Source organism: Amyelois transitella, chromosome 15 (genome assembly GCF_032362555.1).
Source record: "Amyelois transitella isolate CPQ chromosome 15, ilAmyTran1.1, whole genome shotgun sequence".
NCBI lineage: Eukaryota > Metazoa > Arthropoda > Insecta > Lepidoptera > Pyralidae > Amyelois > Amyelois transitella.
Window position 1 is genome coordinate 128,020 of NC_083518.1, and position 23,370 is coordinate 151,389.

At 35.6% G+C, this 23,370-nt stretch overlaps 2 protein-coding genes across 2 annotated transcripts in view; one reads left to right on the forward strand and one right to left on the reverse strand.

Moving 5' to 3' along the window:
• Positions 1 to 1,299: 1,299 nt before the first annotated feature.
• The window catches only part of LOC106136489 (disheveled-associated activator of morphogenesis 1), a 53,072-nt gene continuing 31,001 nt past the window's right edge, over positions 1,300 to 23,370 (forward strand). The window contains exons 1-2 of the mRNA XM_060948132.1: positions 1,300 to 1,488; positions 13,373 to 13,538. Coding sequence (XP_060804115.1) covers positions 13,491 to 13,538 — 48 coding nt within the window. The 5' untranslated portion in view covers positions 1,300 to 1,488; positions 13,373 to 13,490. The remainder of the gene's footprint in view (positions 1,489 to 13,372; positions 13,539 to 23,370) is intronic.
• LOC106136490 (chymotrypsin-2) lies at positions 20,035 to 22,686 on the reverse strand. The gene is made up of 5 exons (XM_013337055.2): positions 22,549 to 22,686; positions 22,228 to 22,447; positions 21,642 to 21,876; positions 21,145 to 21,315; positions 20,035 to 20,287 (listed from the first exon to the last, which is right to left on the reverse strand). Exons 1-5 carry the CDS (start codon positions 22,601 to 22,603, stop codon positions 20,132 to 20,134), a joined length of 837 nt encoding a protein of 278 aa, XP_013192509.2. The 5' UTR covers positions 22,604 to 22,686; the 3' UTR covers positions 20,035 to 20,131.

Genomic DNA, 23,370 nt, shown 5'->3' on the forward strand with positions numbered 1-23,370 from the left:
CTTTTATATTTATTGTGCGTCCGTACCTGTGAAACTAGTCCACTTATGTACTCTTTTCCAGCCTATTTCGTCCACTACGGTACATCATTCCACTCCTTTCAGTCCTGTGGTGTGACTCTCTTCCAACAGAGATCTCCTACTCTAGCGGTTTGCTTTGCCAACATTTGAAATAGCAAATTGTATTTTAAGATGTTAACTGTGTGTATATATATATCTTGTTTATACCATATTAGAACCATGGTCTTGTTTATGTCAATACTTGAATTTTGACTATGCGGTAACAATAAACTTTAACTATGTATATGTATGTGTCTGCTTAGATTTAGGGGTTTAGAGAGATCTTCAGAGTCAGGAAGAAGTTATGAAATGGGCGGTATCGTAACTTATGGCAATCTAGCCGTTACAGAACCATTACTTTTGAATGTTCTGAAGGAGATGCGAAATTTAAAAAAAAAAATTATATACCTACTTATAACGTTTTTAAGGCTGTTTGACTTTACTTTTTACGCGGGGCATACCTAATACGCAAAATACAAACTTCCACGTGAAACTGAGTAGAAGTTGGGTTTCCTCTGGTTAATGCAATCAATTTTCTCGTTGAAAGTATTATTACTGTGTGTGTGGTTTATGAGTTTGATAAAAGATTAAAATAAAAGCAGCTTTAGAAGACACACCTACCTAATTATTCCTACATATTTTCAAGGTTTATAGTGGAAAGTGTAATGTAGTACTTACCTTACTTAGTCACCTACTAAGTAGTAATGGGGATGAGTTACATCGAAATTTTGATTACAGACATTCGTGTCACTTATTAATTTCTGCAATTTTATCATCACTTCTTACCGTACCTACTTAATTTTTTTTGTGAAAATTATACCAATTAATAATTGTGTGATTATACCCAGGCTAGCTGTTGTTTGATCACACTATGAACTCGTGATATCAGATCATACTATCAGTTCATCTGACGTGAGAACGGTGTTATCATTATCACTGATATCTTCATCAATTGTCTTTACTTTCGCAATTACGTCATAACTTATATCAATAATAAAACTTTCTGACTATATATTTTATGGTTGCAACAACATAACTTTCTGTTTGTTGCAGGTCAGTAAAACATTGCTATTCACGAGTCATCCGCAAATAAAAATAGACAATCATCGATGACAAGTATGGCACAAGTAATGATGGTCGTTTTCTACCATCCATTCGACTATTTTCTCTGACACGCCGTGACATGGCTACCTACTTCGGTTCAACGCCGTTCGGAAATGCAGCGCTGGGCCGTCTGCGCGGGCTGCCGCAGTCACCTGCTGCTTATCTTGCGCGCAGCACGCGTTCGAATTTCCAATTCGAAACCGCGAGATGTTTCCGAACGAGCCAGAACTGCATTTTTAGGCGCGAAATATTTTTTTTCCATTTTGAGGAACTGTGTTGCCAGTGTTGGTGTGCTTGTGTTTTCCTTCTCGAGGCCTTTACATCAATGTGATTACATATTTATTAATATATTATAATCAATAATTTAATAAGGTTTATTTTGGTCAAATTTTTTGGCTAATTTAAATCTTAAACTAATTTGTTAAATGTCATCGCATCACAATGCAATTTTATGTTGGCTATATTTTCGGAAGTTTAGTCAGTTGACGCCGTGGGTTGATACAAGTTGCTACCCTCAATTGCTCCTTATCGACAAGTTTCATAATAACCACGTTACCGCAAAGATATATACAAAGATATGATAATTTGTAGCCCAGTGCTGTATCAATTAGTCTTAATTAGTTTCGATATTGTGTTGGTGCTGCTCTTTGTTAGCGAATTCAGTTTTGCGCGATTTGGGAATTCGCTCCGGTGATAAAAGTGCGTGAGAGTTATATTTGTTTTTGAAGACACTACTTTTAAAAATGGTAGGTGTCTTTTTTTAAATAAATTGCGCTATGAGCTAACTTTGTTCTAAGTTTTTATAATATAAGTTATAATAATAAGTTATGTTAACGTTTAGCGAAAATTTCACATGTTTTCCTTTATATATTTAAATCGGTACCATCGTAAATAATATTAAAATCTATTCAATGTAATGTAGATAAGTACATTCTTAAATAGATTATATGAGAAAATTACAAGGCATGTTTATGCAAAAATTTTGAAAGTCTAGCCACAATAGTAATGTACATACGATGATAAGGAAATGATAATAAAAGATCAATCTCTGCTTATGAATGACACTTTTATCTTGACGTGACCAAACAAGCATATGACACTAAATTAAAATAAAACGTAACTAAGTATGTAAAGACAACCATATCTTAAGTTTTAGCCAAAGAAAACAAACAATTAGGCAAAAAATTGTTTTGCCTAACATACTACTTACACATTGAATTTAATATTCAAATATCCATGACCTGGTGACAAAAGTAACAATATATCTTTTAAGTTTAGTTTTTTTAGAATAATATTAATCGTATTTAAAAGAATATGTTAATGTATCTAAAATAAATTAAAAATTAACTGATCTCTCAATGGATGGTCGTGGGAAACTCTAGAAGATCTCTCTGAAAAGATTTCCATATTATTAAGGCAGAAGTTTTTTTCTTAATGAAATATAGATTAATATACATACTCATTCTGTATGAAATCTTTAAAATATTCGTTTTAATTTTGACCTTTTCGCTGATACTTATAAATAGATAAAATACCAATTGTAATAAGTTATTGGCACTAACCTTTCTACGCGGGAATGCTGTTGCGACACTATCGCAATGCGAAGCTTGTAACGTGTTGTTTACATGAACTACCTACTTGGATTTACAATTTGAGGGGGTCATAACATAAAAGTCATGTTGTAGATTAAAAATTTGGGTATGAATGTAATCGCTTTTTAAAATAATCGAAATTTCTTAGCAAAGAAAATTTACTGACTGATATTACAGCTGACAGTTAGTAAATTTAACCCATGCCTGAGCGCTGGGTCTAAAAGTTTTAAATTAAGGTTCCCTAAGTGGTCTAGGCTTGCACAAATAGAAGGAAGGGATATAGGGGGATTTTCCGTTAAACGTAGCGCACTCCAGTCCATGCATGAATACATATCGACGGTTGAAAGGCTAATTGTGGTAAGCGCCATTTTGTGAAAGCTGAGAAAAAGCGGTTTAAAGTTTTAATTTTTGGAAAAAAATTCGCTGTAAAAAAATGGCTTGACCGATTTTGATAAAATTAATACAGTATATTTATAAGGTTTAAAAGTACGTAAAACCATTATTTCTGTTACTATTTAGCAATATTTCAGTAATTTTATGGCGCTTACATCAAAATGACACTTTTCCAGGGAAAGGCAAAATGAGTTAAATGCTTGAAATGAACAAATAACTTGACAGCAAAATGAGTCAAATGCTTGAAGTGAACAAATAACTGGACAGCAAAATGGTTCAAGCGCCCATCCCATGTAATACAAAATAATTGAAAATGATTTAAATGCCATGTAATTTTCAACACTAAATTGATATTTCAGTTTAAAAGACAAAATAATACAAAAAGAAAATTGAGCAATTGAAACAAACGGCATGCCAATAGAAAGGTGATCATGACTTTAGGTTCTTGTCATCAATACAATATTTTTTTAGGAATTAAATAACGGTTATTTTTAAATAAAACAAAAAAGAAATCCTTATATGAGGATTCGAGTGCTTGTGTCAGGATAAACGGAGCGCACACTGAGTGGTTTAAGATTGAGAAAGGCGTTACGCAAGGATGTGTTGCGTCACCGTAACTGTTCAACCAAAGAGTCTGAAAGTGGATTAAGGATAAATGAGTTACTCGTCAAATGTCTGCTCTATGCCGACGATCAGGTTATACTGGCGTCATCAGCGGAGGAGTTACAGCAGATGGTAAACTGTATGCATGAAGCTTTAAAAGAGAACGGAATGAGAGGGAACGTAAGTAAAACTAAAACACTGGTTTTTGAAATGGAGAAAGAAATGACAGCATGTAATATTTTGATTGGAGGAGAAAAAGTTGAGCAAGTGAAAGAGTTTGTATATCTAGGATTAAAGTTTGCATCAGATGGCAAGTGTAATAGTGATATTGAAAGGAAAGTGAACGCGGGGAACATGGTGAATGGAGCTTTGCATGCCTTTATGAGCAGTCAGAAACTATCCAAAAAGGCTCGGCTGGCTGTGCAAAGGGGCGTGTTGGTCCCGACATTAATGTTTGGGAGTGAAAGTTGGGTATGGCAAAAGAAGCACGAAAGCAGAATAAATGCAGTGGAAATGAGAGCGTTAAGGAGTATGATGGGTGTGAAATTGAGTGACCGGATAAGGAACAGCGTGATAAGGGAATGTTGTGATGTGAAAGAAGAAGTATTGACAGGAATAGAAAAGGGTATGTTGAGATGGTTCGGTCATGTGAAGAGGATGAATGAAAACAGGTTGACTAAGCAGATATACATGGAGAGTGTGGAGGGAAAGGTCGGGGTGGGAAGACCTAGACGAACATATCTTGATCAAATTAAGGACGTCCTGGTAAAGGGTCAGGTCAAAAGTACCCGAAACCCCCGAGCATGCATGAAGAGAGTTATTAATGTGGATGAAGCGAAGGAAGTATGCAGAGATCGTGGCAAGTGGAAACAGGTAGTCTCTGCTTACCCCTCCGGGAAAGAAGCGTGATTTAATGTATGTATGTATGTAGAAAGAAATGACTGCATGTTATATTTTGATTGGAGGAGAAAAAGTTGAGCAAGTGAAAGAGTTTGTATATCTAGGATTAAAGTTTACATCAGATGGCAAGTGTGTTAGTGATATTGAAAGGAGAGTGAACGCGGGGAACATGGTGAATGGAGCTTTGCATGCCTTTATGAGCAGTCAGAAACTATCCAAAAAGGCTCGACTGGCTGTGCATAGGGGCGTGTTGGTTCCGACATTAATGTATGGGAGTGAAAGTTGGGTATGGCAACAGTAGCACTAAAGCAGAATAAATGCAGTGGAAATGAGAGCGTTAAGGAGTGTGATGGGTGTGAAATTGAGTGACCGGATAAGGAACAGCGTGGTAAGGAAATGTTGGGATTTGAAAGAAGATGTAGTTACAGAAATAGAAAATAAAGGAGCATGCATGAAGAGAGTTATGAATGTGGATGAAGCGAAGGAAGTATGCAGAGATCGTGACAAGTGGAAAGAGGTAGTCTCTGCCTACCCCTCCGGGAAAGAGGCGTGATTTTATGTATGTATGTATGTACAACTTCGTTAACCGCCGGCGTTTGACTGACGCCGAAGACGCGCGCGAGCGCGAGCGAAACATGCCTCGGTAGCGCACACAACACGATAACTACCTACATCGTGCAACAAAATGTGTCAAACGACATGCGTGTGTGGGGCGATGGAAAACAAAAACGGCTAAGCGACGTACTTCAATATTATCGTAGAAATCAAAATGGGTCAAGCGACCACATCCTATAAAAAGCGAAAAGGCAAATTGGCGCAATCGCCTCTGATTTTCAAAATAGTATGATGCAATGTAATCCATACGCCTTGACACAAAAATTATGATAAAAGTCAAAAAGGTTTAAGTGGCAGATCCACAAATTTACCCAAATCTTTGTCGTTTAGATCAATGACCGCCAAAATGAGACCCTTTTTTGCGGTTGTGTCAAGCGCCAAAAAAATGCTCAGAAAAATATGAGAGTGAGCCCAAACGATGGAGAAAAATTCGCTGATTCCAAATATGTATATAACTCAATATCGCAAAAAATGTCGCTTGACACAATTAGCCTTTCAACCGTCGATATAAACATACATATAAAAATGCTTTCAGTTTCAATGCACAATATTATATGAGAAAATTACAAGGCATGTTTATGCAAAAATTTTGAAAGTCTAGCCACAATAGTAATGTACATACGATGATAAGGAAATGATAATAAAAGATCAATCTCTGCTTATGAATGACACTTTTATCTTGACGTGACCAAACAAGCATATGACACTAAATTAAAATAAAACGTAACTAAGTATGTAAAGACAACCATATCTTAAGTTTTAGCCAAAGAAAACAAACAATTAGGCAAAAAATTGTTTTGCCTAACATACTACTTACACATTGAATTTAATATTCAAATATCCATGACCTGGTGACAAAAGTAACAATATATCTTTTAAGTTTAGTTTTTTTAGAATAATATTAATCGTATTTAAAAGAATATGTTAATGTATCTAAAATAAATTAAAAATTAACTGATCTCTCAATGGATGGTCGTGGGAAACTCTAGAAGATCTCTCTGAAAAGATTTCCATATTATTAAGGCAGAAGTTTTTTTCTTAATGAAATATAGATTAATATACATACTCATTCTGTATGAAATCTTTAAAATATTCGTTTTAATTTTGACCTTTTCGCTGATACTTATAAATAGATAAAATACCAATTGTAATAAGTTATTGGCACTAACCTTTCTACGCGGGAATGCTGTTGCGACACTATCGCAATGCGAAGCTTGTAACGTGTTGTTTACATGAACTACCTACTTGGATTTACAATTTGAGGGGGTCATAACATAAAAGTCATGTTGTAGATTAAAAATTTGGGTATGAATGTAATCGCTTTTTAAAATAATCGAAATTTCTTAGCAAAGAAAATTTACTGACTGATATTACAGCTGACAGTTAGTAAATTTAACCCATGCCTGAGCGCTGGGTCTAAAAGTTTTAAATTAAGGTTCCCTAAGTGGTCTAGGCTTGCACAAATAGAAGGAAGGGATATAGGGGGATTTTCCGTTAAACGTAGCGCACTCCAGTCCATGCATGAATACATATCGACGGTTGAAAGGCTAATTGTGGTAAGCGCCATTTTGTGAAAGCTGAGAAAAAGCGGTTTAAAGTTTTAATTTTTGGAAAAAAATTCGCTGTAAAAAAATGGCTTGACCGATTTTGATAAAATTAATACAGTATATTTATAAGGTTTAAAAGTACGTAAAACCATTATTTCTGTTACTATTTAGCAATATTTCAGTAATTTTATGGCGCTTACATCAAAATGACACTTTTCCAGGGAAAGGCAAAATGAGTTAAATGCTTGAAATGAACAAATAACTTGACAGCAAAATGAGTCAAATGCTTGAAGTGAACAAATAACTGGACAGCAAAATGGTTCAAGCGCCCATCCCATGTAATACAAAATAATTGAAAATGATTTAAATGCCATGTAATTTTCAACACTAAATTGATATTTCAGTTTAAAAGACAAAATAATACAAAAAGAAAATTGAGCAATTGAAACAAACGGCATGCCAATAGAAAGGTGATCATGACTTTAGGTTCTTGTCATCAATACAATATTTTTTTAGGAATTAAATAACGGTTATTTTTAAATAAAACAAAAAAGAAATCCTTATATGAGGATTCGAGTGCTTGTGTCAGGATAAACGGAGCGCACACTGAGTGGTTTAAGATTGAGAAAGGCGTTACGCAAGGATGTGTTGCGTCACCGTAACTGTTCAACCAAAGAGTCTGAAAGTGGATTAAGGATAAATGAGTTACTCGTCAAATGTCTGCTCTATGCCGACGATCAGGTTATACTGGCGTCATCAGCGGAGGAGTTACAGCAGATGGTAAACTGTATGCATGAAGCTTTAAAAGAGAACGGAATGAGAGGGAACGTAAGTAAAACTAAAACACTGGTTTTTGAAATGGAGAAAGAAATGACAGCATGTAATATTTTGATTGGAGGAGAAAAAGTTGAGCAAGTGAAAGAGTTTGTATATCTAGGATTAAAGTTTGCATCAGATGGCAAGTGTAATAGTGATATTGAAAGGAAAGTGAACGCGGGGAACATGGTGAATGGAGCTTTGCATGCCTTTATGAGCAGTCAGAAACTATCCAAAAAGGCTCGGCTGGCTGTGCAAAGGGGCGTGTTGGTCCCGACATTAATGTTTGGGAGTGAAAGTTGGGTATGGCAAAAGAAGCACGAAAGCAGAATAAATGCAGTGGAAATGAGAGCGTTAAGGAGTATGATGGGTGTGAAATTGAGTGACCGGATAAGGAACAGCGTGATAAGGGAATGTTGTGATGTGAAAGAAGAAGTATTGACAGGAATAGAAAAGGGTATGTTGAGATGGTTCGGTCATGTGAAGAGGATGAATGAAAACAGGTTGACTAAGCAGATATACATGGAGAGTGTGGAGGGAAAGGTCGGGGTGGGAAGACCTAGACGAACATATCTTGATCAAATTAAGGACGTCCTGGTAAAGGGTCAGGTCAAAAGTACCCGAAACCCCCGAGCATGCATGAAGAGAGTTATTAATGTGGATGAAGCGAAGGAAGTATGCAGAGATCGTGGCAAGTGGAAACAGGTAGTCTCTGCTTACCCCTCCGGGAAAGAAGCGTGATTTAATGTATGTATGTATGTAGAAAGAAATGACTGCATGTTATATTTTGATTGGAGGAGAAAAAGTTGAGCAAGTGAAAGAGTTTGTATATCTAGGATTAAAGTTTACATCAGATGGCAAGTGTGTTAGTGATATTGAAAGGAGAGTGAACGCGGGGAACATGGTGAATGGAGCTTTGCATGCCTTTATGAGCAGTCAGAAACTATCCAAAAAGGCTCGACTGGCTGTGCATAGGGGCGTGTTGGTTCCGACATTAATGTATGGGAGTGAAAGTTGGGTATGGCAACAGTAGCACTAAAGCAGAATAAATGCAGTGGAAATGAGAGCGTTAAGGAGTGTGATGGGTGTGAAATTGAGTGACCGGATAAGGAACAGCGTGGTAAGGAAATGTTGGGATTTGAAAGAAGATGTAGTTACAGAAATAGAAAATAAAGGAGCATGCATGAAGAGAGTTATGAATGTGGATGAAGCGAAGGAAGTATGCAGAGATCGTGACAAGTGGAAAGAGGTAGTCTCTGCCTACCCCTCCGGGAAAGAGGCGTGATTTTATGTATGTATGTATGTACAACTTCGTTAACCGCCGGCGTTTGACTGACGCCGAAGACGCGCGCGAGCGCGAGCGAAACATGCCTCGGTAGCGCACACAACACGATAACTACCTACATCGTGCAACAAAATGTGTCAAACGACATGCGTGTGTGGGGCGATGGAAAACAAAAACGGCTAAGCGACGTACTTCAATATTATCGTAGAAATCAAAATGGGTCAAGCGACCACATCCTATAAAAAGCGAAAAGGCAAATTGGCGCAATCGCCTCTGATTTTCAAAATAGTATGATGCAATGTAATCCATACGCCTTGACACAAAAATTATGATAAAAGTCAAAAAGGTTTAAGTGGCAGATCCACAAATTTACCCAAATCTTTGTCGTTTAGATCAATGACCGCCAAAATGAGACCCTTTTTTGCGGTTGTGTCAAGCGCCAAAAAAATGCTCAGAAAAATATGAGAGTGAGCCCAAACGATGGAGAAAAATTCGCTGATTCCAAATATGTATATAACTCAATATCGCAAAAAATGTCGCTTGACACAATTAGCCTTTCAACCGTCGATATAAACATACATATAAAAATGCTTTCAGTTTCAATGCACAATAGGTGATTTACAGCAACGCTTGTTAGCGGGGTTGCGTAAAGACAAACGTTGTACGCGGTCAGCTGATTTATAGTGCCTAATTAGTGCGCAATTAATTATATGCAAGGGAAGTTTGTGCGTAGTTTTATTATTGCAAATACGATGAGCGTCATACGAGTACAACGAATTTGTTATACTTTAGTTTCACGTCATAGAATATTTTGTTATACTTACTTAGGTTACTTCAGATTAACTTAAGTAAATTTTGAGTAAATTATTTTGAAGAAAAAAATAATTTATTGATTGATTGATCAAAATGGCGTGTGTTGCCGGGCACTTAAGAATAGGACCACTACATCTCTTTCCCATTGATGTCGTAAAAAGCGACTAAGGGAAATGTTAACTGTTTCAATCTGAATCTCGATTTCACCATTAACAGCTGAACGTGGCCTTTCAGTCTTGGCGGGACCGTTGGCTCTGTCTACTTCATTAGGGATAAAGGATTATAATAATATGTATTATGTCCTCTCAATGAACAATAAAGTATTTACTTACTAGCCGCAGTCACAGTTCCGCAGTCCTGTAGTGGGTGCCATTGACATGCCACTCCTCAGACGAGTAAACAATGCGAGGCTGACGAGGCGGAGACGTGGCGTTTTACAGTTTTTTATGCCTTACACGATCTAGACAGGTAGCAGGAAGTTTGGTTTGTCAGTTTTTATGTGCTTGACAAGTTTTATAAAGTAAATAACCAACCTCTATGTAATAGATATACCTACCTAATTATTTCAATTGGCAAATTACAAGTTATGTCTTAAACATTAAGATGTATTTTGTAATGAGTCAGCGAAACATTTGTTAAAATTTAGACTGAGCCAATAGTCAAAAAGGCTAGAAGGGCATGTCAACTTCTAGAACAAAATATATATATATGTATGTAAAGATCATCATCACAGATGTAAAAAGTCAATTGAAAATTATAAAATTTAAATCAAATCTTACCATTTCAAATCGACAGAACGATCGAACCCATGACCTTGTGATTGTGACTCAGAAGCAAGCACTTTTCCGCTGCATCAGACAAAAACACAGAAATTTTTCGAAATTGGCAAGTTTGTTGATTTGCTGTCCCATTTGTGTAATCAATTTTATTGACCAGGAAACGTCCTAATTGAAGCATGGTCAATTTATTTTCTTGTGTTAATCTTCAATTTTGAAATTTTTTCATTTCTTATTTGCATAAAAACTAAATTAAGTATATTGATCGAAAATCTAATTGGATTCTCATGCTAAATTATGTGTTAATCCAGTTTTAAATGCATGTTGTTTGCGGGCAAGTTATATAAAAACATTCATTTAATATTTCTTTTCACACATGAGTCATAAATTTTGATTAGCAATGATATTAATGACATGTTTATTTGAATAAAGTATCTATAGTGCCTTTTGAGGATTTGTTGTCCTACAAATTATGACAGCTGTTGAAAATAACGCGAGAAACAGTTTCGGTGAAAGTGTACTTCGAAGAAGTTAGTTAATTAACGCTCTGGCGTAATTTGTTGACTTGTTCGCTGGCTGACCATAACACTACACTCTATAGCGACTACATTAAGCAACACGCATGAATATTTCATTATTTACATCAAACAATAGGGGAATAGGAAAGCGAACGCAAACATCTTTAAAAATTACAAACAAATTTTGTGGTGAAATGTGTTTCAATGATGAGATTCACCGCAAAATTTAATGGTCAGATAAAACCTTAATTTATACGTAATCGATGTGGCGGAGGCGTTAACAGCACCCGTAGAATTTATTACGGAGAAAGCGATGCTAGGTAACGACTTACATTAAATTTATAAATGCTTGCCCAAACGGCATGAAATTGGCCGGGCCGGGCCGGGCGCAAATCCTTTCAACTCGTCGATATCACTCTCGTTTTCAACGGAATGTGTGAAAAAGAAAAAAAAGAAGCGCTCAACCGATTGTTACGAAATACGATGTGAAGCCAGTGCACATAGCTGCGGGCCTTTTTTGCTGTGTTTGTGTGTTTTTTAACTTTAGATAAGTACGATATTTTGTCCACGTAGCTTAGCTTGTGGAATGTTTGAAAATAAGTTTGCAAGATTCAATATATTAGCATGTGTTGTAAGGCAGTGGTTTCGGCACCAATAAAAAAAACTTTGGGACCACTCCATCTAGTTTCCATGGATATCACAAAAAGCGATTAAGGGATAGGCTTATAAAGTCGGAATTCTTCTTTTAGGCGATTAGCTAGCCCCCTGGCACTATTTTAATCTCAATTCTAACTTTAAGCCAGACAGCTGAACGTGGTCTATCAGACTTTTCAAGATTGTGGGCTCTGTCTACCTTGCAAGGGATATAGACGTGATTATATGTATGTATGTTGCAAAATTTAGGATAGATAAAAACTGTCGAAATTCAAATGCAGCAATCAATGCCATTCAAAGCACTAAATAGATGTCCACTGTATCATCTAAATTAGTGATTTTATCATCATTATCAAACAGAGCAGTGTTTCGTGATATGTTTGGTGTACAGTAAACCTCTCTATTTTAGTATTTAATTTAATTTTTTAAGGTTTTAATTATTTTTTGGTAAAACTTGTTCAGTATACTTGCATGAATTTTCTTGTCAACTTTATTTTCGTTTTAACTAAACACGTACTTACTTATTTCTTAATAACTTTTTATAAAATAATGGATTATGCAACCTTTTACGATGTTGTAGTAGATTGTTTTTTATAGAACCTTTAGTGCAAACCTTGGCATTTCTTACACCAACGACGGTAAATCCAAACTCTGCTGGTACCGTCTAACGTTTTATCGGAAGCACAGTTATTTAAAAATATGATAATTCGTGCTCAGTAATAAATATTGTAATGAAAGGATTATACTACCACTCAAGAGATTTTTAATATTTTCTTTTTATTATTTTGGATATTCGAAAGCAGCCTCATCCTAACTGAACTGGTTAGATAATTTTACGCGTATTTTATAGCCTTTCGTCAATATTCACAGTAATGAGATAACCATAAGGCGGCCATAACCGTAAGAATGTGTTATGGCCGCGACGAATTCTAAATGTTCGAAATATTTAAATGTAGAAATTAATCCATTTGGTTGAAATTTCTCCAGTGCTTCTTATTCAACAATTCCTTTATCAACATTTTAACATTCAATTTATTAATCCTTTTCTATTTTCGTAATTTTCATATTTATTGGGATTGGTATATAATAATTAAATAGATATGTCAGAAATAAGTAAAATTTAGTTGCCTTACAACAGGGTTGTCATTTCTCCACAACATATTTAAAAATTTAGACTAACCATTGTTTCTTCTACTTTTTATTTATTGATTACAAACACGTTTATACTTATGAATATCAAGTTTAATTGTATTATCGCTGCGTCATTGTCAAATTACTTTGAAACGAGTGCAGTGCTCGTTGCATTGTTGTTAGCAGTGGTGTTTTGTAACGTGATTTCGCAAACATCATTACTATGATATTAATTACTATGTGATTTACTGGATTGATATGATCATTTTGGAAATAACGATTTGGTAACGCTGTTCCGTTTCTCAAAAGGAAACGATGTTGACAGAAAGCGTTTATATGTAAATCAATGGGTTTTTTTAATTGTTTAGAACAACAGCACGATTTTTGTTAGAAATATTACAGAATGTTTAAAAAATATTTAATGCATTTACCACGCTGTTTATTTCCGTTTATGTATTGATCACATTCTGGTTATAAATTGAACATATACATATGTATCCGAAACTGTAAATATCAAATAACATAACTAGCCAATACGTTTTATTTGCAATAAAACTCTTGATTAAAGGTCCCGAGAAGGTATAATGACTTTTAATTAGATTGAAACCTGTTAAAAATATTTTTACAAGTGTCATAAGATGTGAGTTATTAAAACCAGTGCAGAACTAACACGAGCAACGTTCAGAATGTGCAGCAAGGATCACATCAGCCATATCCTTGGGAAAATCAATGTGGTGAGTAAATACTTCATATATACATATACATAGGTATTAAATACATTTATAGATAGATAATCTCTTTATTGTACCATAAGAGTAAAACAGCACAAAAGAGACAGATAGTTCAAAGGTCTTATTCATAATGTTATCTCTTTCAGACAACTTTTGGATGGAAGGAAATTCAACATGAGATTGGCTCCCTAAAATTTATATAAAAAATTGTTTCATAATAATTTTGAAAATAAAAACGCTTCGTCTCATTTGTCTTTTATAGATACAGTTTGTGCAGTAGGTGTATGTCTATCAGACAAATTAGACTAACGACGTTTTTTCAATTTCGCTGTTGGCACTACGAAGATCTTAATCAATGAAAACAACAATTAGCAAAACAGTAATGAGCGGAGATAGAATTGTAATTGAATGTCCTAACATTGCTTTGCTACAAACGCTAGTGTTTTGTAATAAAAAGTAATTACATTCCGCCGCTAATCAACTTAGCCGCTTTATTGTCGGGTTTTGAAATGTGCCACAGATACCAAGATTTATGGTGCACTGGCTACTGTCTGCGCAGTGTTCAGGAACTAGGTGCCTTAGGAATATGTACCTTTAAATAGAACCACTTTACATTGTCCCCATGTATGACGTAAAGGTGCCTAAGGGAATACCCACAAGTCTAGTGCAAGCTTCCGCGTGTGCCAGCGAATTATTTTGTCGACTCAATGTAAATGACTTTTACTGATGACTTTTACATGAAACACTTTTCCGTAAAGTATGATCAACTCATTTTACAATTTCTTCATTGCCATTCCCAGTTATGCTAAAACTGGAGTGAGAACCATTTCTAATGTTAAGCTGTGATCCACTAGCCTAGTATGCTGGCTACTTAGCACTGGTTCTCAAGTTGAACTGGATAAGAATGGTAGTTTATTATGCGAACCTTGCGAGAATACTAGGTACCCTAGAATTTCAAATTGCGGCATGAAAAGCGTTGTCTTATTCTCATCTTCTTGTGTTTTTTATCACATATTAACTTTACCTCGCGGTTTCGCTCGCGTAAATTATCGTTTGACGCTAATCCTAGAGAGCTCTTACGCTTTCACCCTCCTATGGCTCGAATTTTCAAGGCTCTCATGAAAATTTTGTAAAAAGTTACATTAAAAAAATATTAGTACGTTCAGGGAAATCTGTCTGTGCATTAAAAACAAAAATAATATATGTTTACTACCTACTGACAATAATACGAATTCTGGAGTGAACGACAGAGGACAGAGAGTGATAGTTGTTCATTTAAAGTAGCTGCCATTATTATAATTGCAATTTATGTGTATTGATGGATCACATGAACATCAGACAGCATGCAATCAGGTTATTTATAAAGCCATAAAAACTCCCACATGAGAGCAGCTCGAGGCGCGAATGTTTAAAAAAAATTACCGTCATGGAATATGGAGAAATGGATAGGTAGGTAGATATATATTTTTTGTTAGGTACTCATATTTGAAAAGTTGACATTTCGTTCAAGATTTTTGTAGGAGAGATGTCCCATAACTCGTGTATAAATAATATACATACATACATATGGTCACGTCTATATCCCTTGCGGGGTAGACAGAGCCAACAGTCTTGAAAAGATTGAATGGCCACGTTCAGCTATTTGGCTTAATGATAGAATTGAGATTCAAATAGTGACAGGTTGCTAGCCCATCGCCTAAAAGAAGAAACCCAAGTTTTTAAGCCTATCCCTTTGTCGCCTTTTACGACATCCATGGGAAAGAGATGGAGTGGTCCTATTCTTTTTGTATTGGTGCCGGGAACCACACGGCACAAATAAATAATATTATTGTTATATATATATATGATGAGAACTATAGATAGGATATATAAGTTTTAATTGATTATTTTAAGTAAGTCAATTACAATGAAAACGATAAGAATGATTACGAAAAATTGTATTGAGCGGAGCGAACACTCTCTATGTATTCCATATTTTTATGACCAATACTTGTAACCAAATGAAATTACCTTATAATAATTGGTTTCATGTCTAAATTAATACTTGCGGCTAAATCGATGTTATCGTTTGTAGTTTGTTGGTAAAATGTCTGGCAATGAGAGCGACATGTGTAACAGGATTAAGTTCTTTTCTGCTATTATACTTTAAAAAAAAATTCAATTTTTCGATATACTTAGATTTTTTTTAAACAAACCATAAGCGTGAATTCACTGGGAATTGTAAAATTAATTTTATTTCTACTTCGTTAAACGTTCCTGTAGAAAGTACCCGCATTATTGACAATCATTTCCGTTATTTGATGCGTACTATTTTAGCTGTAACATGCACTCGTGTAGTGAAGAAAGCGAAAATATATTCCGTTCCGACTGTGAAAAATTAATTAAAAATATCCGCGTTGTAGTTTTGATATAAAATAAAACTAAGTATTTAATCTTCTTTATAAACAGATTTGTAGTAACACAGAAAGTTTTCTTTAAAATAAATACAGAAAACAAAAGTTAAATACTCAAAGAACCTCAATAAGCTGAATGGCTTAACGGCCTAGGATGGAATTCACTTGTACAGTTTGCGCGGGAAAAGAGACGCAGCTGACACTGTTTTTTCGCATTTTATAGAATACTAATACCTTGTGTTGAGTTTATTCAACACAATCGGGAAACGTTCCACGCAAGTTTAAGAACCCCGTAAAAATCTTAATTAAAGCTAACACTTTATTCACAAGTTTTTGGTATTTTTGTATTTTTTTAAAATAAATATGAAAGATAATAAATAAGTAGCAAAAAGATATTTCATGTTAAGACTAATGTTCATTGCAAATAAAATTAGAAAGACGACGCTTCGTTTATAACATTTTTGAGTTTCCCATTTTACCCTCCGTGTGCAATTCATACACACACTCAAAAGTCACTGTAAAAGTAAAGCAATCATGCAAGCCCGTCGACTTAGGATTCGATAAGTAAGTATACAAACTCATTAGTCTGCCTACTTTTATTGAATACTAGAGGCCGCCCGCGACTTCGTCCGCATGGAAACCCTATCAATCCCGCGGGAACTCTGGGATAAAAAGTAGCCTATGTGTTATTCTGGGTCTTCAGCTACCTACATACCAAATTTCATGGTAATCGGTTCAGTAGTTTTTGCGTGAAAGAGTAACAAACATCCATACAAACTTTCGCCTTTATAATAGTAGTAGGATCTCCACATGAATAAACCATTAAAGCATTCCTTTTTCTATTCCTGTCACTATATGTATCTTCTTTCACATCACAGTGTTATCTTATGACGCTGTTCTTTATCCTTTCATTCATTTTTACATCAGTAATTTTTCTAAAATCTCAGTTTTTTTTTCTGAGTTTTTCTGCTTTCCTTTACTTCCACGTGTATAACTAAATGTGTTTTCACAACCTGCCGCTGTAAACCAACATCAGCATGCCGAATGCAAATTTAATGTGAGGCAATAAACTCGGAATGGTGTCGCGGAGGAAAAGGAAGTGGGTTCGCAGCCCGAAGCTCTTCGTGTTTGGCTATTTTTATCCTGAGCAATTACAAAACAAATGCATGGACCACTCACAACTTCTTCTTCTTTGCCTTCTGCCACGTGACGTACGGTCAGCTCTCCTAATTTTTTGTGCCATGACATTCTGTATAGGGACCGGGTCGGGTAGATTTTCTTTTTGTACTAATGCTACACAACAATAGAGTAAATTACTGGCTTCTTTATCGGTCAGGTTAGAATACGCTAAATTGATGATCTTGCATTGAAAGAGTTATTAATGTGGATGATGCGAAATAATTATGCAAAATGTTGTGTCTGCCAACTCCTCCGGGAAAGAGACGTGTATTGTACTATATGTATACTATTTACATGATTATATGGTTTCCAGTAGACTTGAGACGTAGGTGTTGTACACGCAAGCTTGTGTGTGGTTGTGATATAATTGATGCGACTGCTGCGCCGAGACATGCTTCTGTTGGTCACGATCGACCTTTGTGGTTTACGATCGTACCTGATTGTGTTTTGAATCCATCATGAAGACTAGCATTTGCTTTTCAAATCAGTCAGATTGAAATAAAAGTTGATTTTTTAGCCAAATGATTACATCTGCAGATCAATGTTTTGAGTGTCGTGGAAAATTCTTAGAGATAGTCTCATCATTGTGTATTCTAACGGTTTTATTATCCGACATAATAGTAGCATCATGCGGCATTGTCTTACTAAATACAGAAGCCGTGTTGCATGGTTATGTCTATGAAGTAAGAAAATATTAAACTGATCATGGTTCAGACTAAATTGAACTGTGAAGCGAATGGAGTAAAGATATTTTTTCAGGAATAGACGTGAGCCCTCGTTTAGTGTTACCCCAACCCCTCCAGACAGTCTGTCGCTAAGTACTCTTGACATCTACGTAGCTATAGACTTTACGTAGGCGCCTTTGTAAGTAGAAACTTTTGAGGAAGACTAATTTTGCTTTCCCTTTACTTGTCATTTGTTGTAGTAGGTATATCTCTATTACTTCTACCTTCTGGCTTTTGATGAGGAGCCACTCTGAAGAGGAGCCCGGGATATGCCTTTGACCATGGTCCCTGGATTGGGTTAGTCCGGTTTTTACACGAAGCGACTCCCGTCTGACCCGTCCGTCCGCATCCTTTGCAGGGCAACCAAACCCGTATTGGATCTTTGGATTAATTTCAATCTTAAATGTAATTGTTTGAGATAAAGTGCATTCATGCACGGCACCGCGAACACCTTGGTTGCATTGCGTTGCGCCTATATCGCAATGGTTGGCTTGCGCTATGGCAATTTGAGATTTGTGCGTTTCGGTTGCCGGCCTAGCCACCAGCTGTAAAATTATATTTCATAAGATTATCTGTTCCTATTTTGTTGGACTGTGAAGGCAATATGGTATTTAGTAGATTTGAAATTTAGCTTTGTAATTTCACTTGAATAACCCGGGTTAATCTATCTTTTGGCATGTCAAAAAGTGAATGGATTTTTCCGTGTACATTGTCTAACCCCACACATTGGACAATATCATAGGATGATAACAAATGAATGGCAACACGCCTGTAACTTTTAGCTTGTATACATTTCAGTACTGCAACAAGTTTCTGGCATCTAGGATTAAAACGAATGCATGGTCTTTACTTTAAAAAAACTTACAGATAATTGGGAGAGTCACAGCAATGAAACTTAATGTTAGTATTACTCCGCAATGCATTAACCGGAGGTATTGTAATGTAATTATTGCGAACTGCAACACATAATAACCATGTAAGTTGCACTATTGCATGCGTTTGAAAGGTTGTATGTGTTAACTCTTTATTCAATCCGATAAGTCATTTTTGTGTTTAGACGATATCAGTTTTATTGATCACATTGTTGTTTTTATCGACATTAGTCGCCGCATTGTCTTGTTGAAAGTTGATTGTGTGACGAGTTGCAGGCATGTGATTAATTGCCTAAACTGTTTCGGTATTCGGCAGCAAAATATTATTTTAGGTTGCAATTTTTTTACAATCTTCTATTAAATTTTTTACATCTTCGCGTATTTCCCCGTTATTACTTTCCGGTAAGAGTAAAAGTAAATGTTTGTTTGTCCAAACATTCTTCACAAATTTAATTCCATATAGATTTGAATTTGCCAATAAATACTTGATTGTAAGCTAATGTATTACAAAATAAATACCAAACCAATGTATTCTTGATCGGTCATTACAATACAATGCAGGTCTGTGTTGGCACATTGATCGTCGTGTTATTGTAAAAGAATTTTATTTGTATCGAAAATATCGCTGGATTCCACGGCGTCTCGATCATTTCCCAGAAGAATTGGCGATTGAAATGATTCCAAATATTTACGTAAATTTAAGTATTCAACAAAAATTATTGTCCCATTGTTTTGAATGCGATTCGATTTATTACTCTTACTTCAATAGTCCGTTTTTAGTCTCATTCTCATCGTAGCGTAGTACCAATAGCATTCATAGTCGTTGGTCGTTAGTGTTTTTATACGTTTTACTTACAATATCGTTAAATTGAGCTTTATGAAAGAACATGAATGGTCTTCTTTTGGTCGAGAGTTATTACAGCTTTTTTGTCTCTTATTTACCTCTTAGTCCAGAGATCTATTTTAATTTATTCAGGCAGTCAAAATAGGCTTCGCTAATACATTGTATTTATTTACAGTTTTACCAAAGAATTCATGTCACTATCCCGTTTTTTGAGGAAAAATAAAAAGTTCCTTAGTTTATTGCTGCAATAAATTTTGTTTGAAATATGCATTTATGCCAAAGTTCTGATGTGACTGACATACGGCCACTGATGTTCAGTGCATGTCCAAGAGTAATTATAATGTATGGCGAATTTCACAAATGTTTTTCTGTCAAACATTTTCCATGGTGTGTAGCACTAGTAGTCAATCATGCAGCTTGTTCAACTTTGATAAAGAACAATCTTTAGTCTATGATTAAAAATAAGTTCTTATTAGAAAATAAACTATATTTGATATATTTTCACAGTGCCGTTGATATCACAACCTTTTTTAACACTATAACAAGTGAATAACGAACATTTATATAATTTGAGACTAGATTGTTAAATATGTCCTTGTAGGATTGGTAGTAGGAAGTGCTTGATGCCGCTGATGCGCACGAACACGTCGGGAGCGCCGCGCGCGCACGGGAACCCCCAGGACACGATGCCGATCTGATGGCCGCTCTGCTTGTCTACCAGAGCGCTGCCAGAGTCACCCTTATTCACAGAAATAAACATACATACATAAAATCACGCCTCTTTCCCGGAGGGGTAGGCAGAGACTCCCTATTTCCAATTGCCACGATCTCTGCATATTTCCTTCGCTTCATCCACATTCATAACTATATTCACAGAAATATATTATCAATATTTACAGAAAATTCGTTAAGGTTTTAAAATTTCTGTTGGCTGCTTTAGTGGTTAGGTCTGCGGGTTGCTGCACTCGGTCATATCGATCTAGGTTTTAAAGTTTTATGTCTTTGTTATACTAAAACCGAAGAACAATATTCAGTTCATCTGTGAGATTGTCCGGTGAAATACATGTTTTCAAAGTAAATTATAAACTTGGCCGAAACCACTATCAAAAGGATTTTTTCTAATCTGTTCTATGAGTTTAAATGTATCTTACTTAAATGTTCAATGAATATAATGAAAGTGAAGCGGTAACTATTATGCGATAGCTATCGAGACCCGCGGGCGAGCGTGTAACGCTGGCTGTGTTGCGTGAGTGTTAATCATACTCCAGATAAATCTTCAAGACGTCATTATTGTTAGTCCCATGATCGAAACTGTTATATGTTTATAATGAGTGCTATCAGTCATTTTAAACTTATATGTTGTACTTATATGTTTTTGTTGGTGATTGGTTATTTTTCTATTTCTTAAGCAGCAAGAATCAGCGAAGTTATATCAATGGTCAGTTTAATGTCCCTCTATATACCACTAGCTTTTGCTCGCAGCTCTTCCCGCAAGCTCTTTTTTACCAAAATCCTATCTTCAAGACTTACCAAGGTCAAATTTCAATGGCACTTAACATCTTAAGAATAATTGTTAATTATCTCATAAAAACTTACATGACACATGCCGTGATTGGCAGAGTGGAAGGTGCAGATTTCCACCGTTGGGTGAACCGGAGGCGACCAGCCCATTTCATGAGAAGCATCGTTGACTTCATCAATGCATTGTTGGGCAGAAATGGTCCTCACATTCAGAGTTTGTAGGCGGTCTGGTATTGGTCCCCATAACTGAAATAATATGTGTTGCATATTAGTTTTCAAATGCTTTATTCAGAAATTTTGTGATCCTAGACGAATGTTCCTCGATAAAACAGTTGAAGTTGTGACCAAGATTTTGCATGAAAATACTGATGAATATTGATGATGCAAAAGTAGTAGGCAGGGATCGTGGTGTTGCAAATTAAGCCCACCTGTTATACATTTTACGTGCATAAAGTTTATAATTAATAACTAAATAATTACTGCCGGTCAAGAGATTGTTTATGTTTGATTTAAGATTTTACATAGACATCAGTGACATTAAGACAGCAAATTATTAAAAAAAAAAATATTACCCAGATGGTTCCCCATCCCGTAGCATAACTGTCGACTCCTCCATCCACCCACTCAAAATTTAGAGGAATAATGTTCACAGCGCTAGTGATCTGCAGATCTTCCCTCAGGATCAGAACTCCCACGTCGTTCTTGATGAACGTGCTGTCGTAGTGGGGGTGGTTGATGTGCTTCGAGAATCGAACCAGGTTGCTTCGGGAGTTCCATTTGTTGGTGCCCACGACGGCAGCGAGGGTACTGCGTTGACAAATGATTACTTTGAAAATTAAGTTTAAAAAGTTAAGTATTTAAATATTCACCAGATATAGGCATTTTAATTTAACTTAAAAATGTTGAATACAATTTTTTGGTTTCAGTAGTTCTCAAATTTTGAGAGGAATTATTCAAGTGATGTAAGTAACTGAGAATAAAGTCTCACTAGTTCAACGATTGAACTGACCAATTAAACATTGCAGCATCAATTACAATATTTTCAACATACAAGTATTTGTTTCTTAATATAAAAATCAGTTTTTTTTTTATTAAACTGGTTTGATTAAATCTTTATAATACAAATAAATTACCTCTTAAAGTAATAAAGCAACTTACTCTAACAGTTCTCCTTGCCACGTCACAAACGGTACTAAACAATGTGCGGCGGTCAGAATGTGACGCCGGCTGACGATAGACCCCCCGCAGGTCAGGCTGATGACCGTAGACCCGAAGACCAGGGCCACCATGTGGGGAACTGTCCCGTGCTCGGCGTCTACTCCTCCTACGATGCGGTCATCAAGAGCTTTCACTGGGGACTCTGACTCCAATGGGATTGCTGAAGACAGAGTAATTTACTTGTAACGTGAAGTTAACTAAATACATATCTACATTTGATTAATTTTTGATTTTGTTCTCTTGAATAGAACAGTAACATACCCATTAATACGTGAGTGTACACGGCAATGATAAACATAGCGATTTTTAATGCCATCTTTTATGTTTGAAAATTTAATTAATTTTTTTAATGTAAATTATATATTCTTGAATTAATATTGTTTCAAACTAAGTTGAGACTAATACTTTCGCAAGTGAAACATTATATTTTTATACAAATCAGAGAGATTGAAATCAATATAGATTATGGATGAAAGTTGAAGGTTAATGGCCATTTAACCTCTGAGTTTTGTTTTTAGTCGTGTCAGTAGTTAATGATAAATAAAAAATATGAGTAACACTACAATGACGGTGATACAATTACCTGTAATCTTTTAATCGCTGTCAATCTCAAAAAGTAATTGACGACGATAAGGCAAAATAACAAAAATAAAAAATAGGTTATTAACATGTATTTGTGTGAATTAAATATACATTAAAAAAACAAAAAATTGTGTCAAAGTTTGATGTTCAACCACAAACTGACAAAAAGAGCCATAATCATGAATAGAATCTAAACTACTGTCGCCCTTTACTCGAAAATCGAGACAAAAACTCTTAAATCTAAAATAATTTAGGTCATTTTATTACAATAATGCAGTGAATTTATTAACACCACAGAAATGCCATATGAATAAATCTCTCTCCACAAGCCTTGCGGTCACTCATATGAATGCATACCACAGCTGACAAATTACATACAGGATCAATTAGTCAGACAATTGATGAAAGACTGATGTCTAGTCTAGCCAAAAGTAATGCTTCAGATTACATAACGATAGAGGTCAGGGCGGGTGTCGTTACATCACCAATAAATTTAGATCC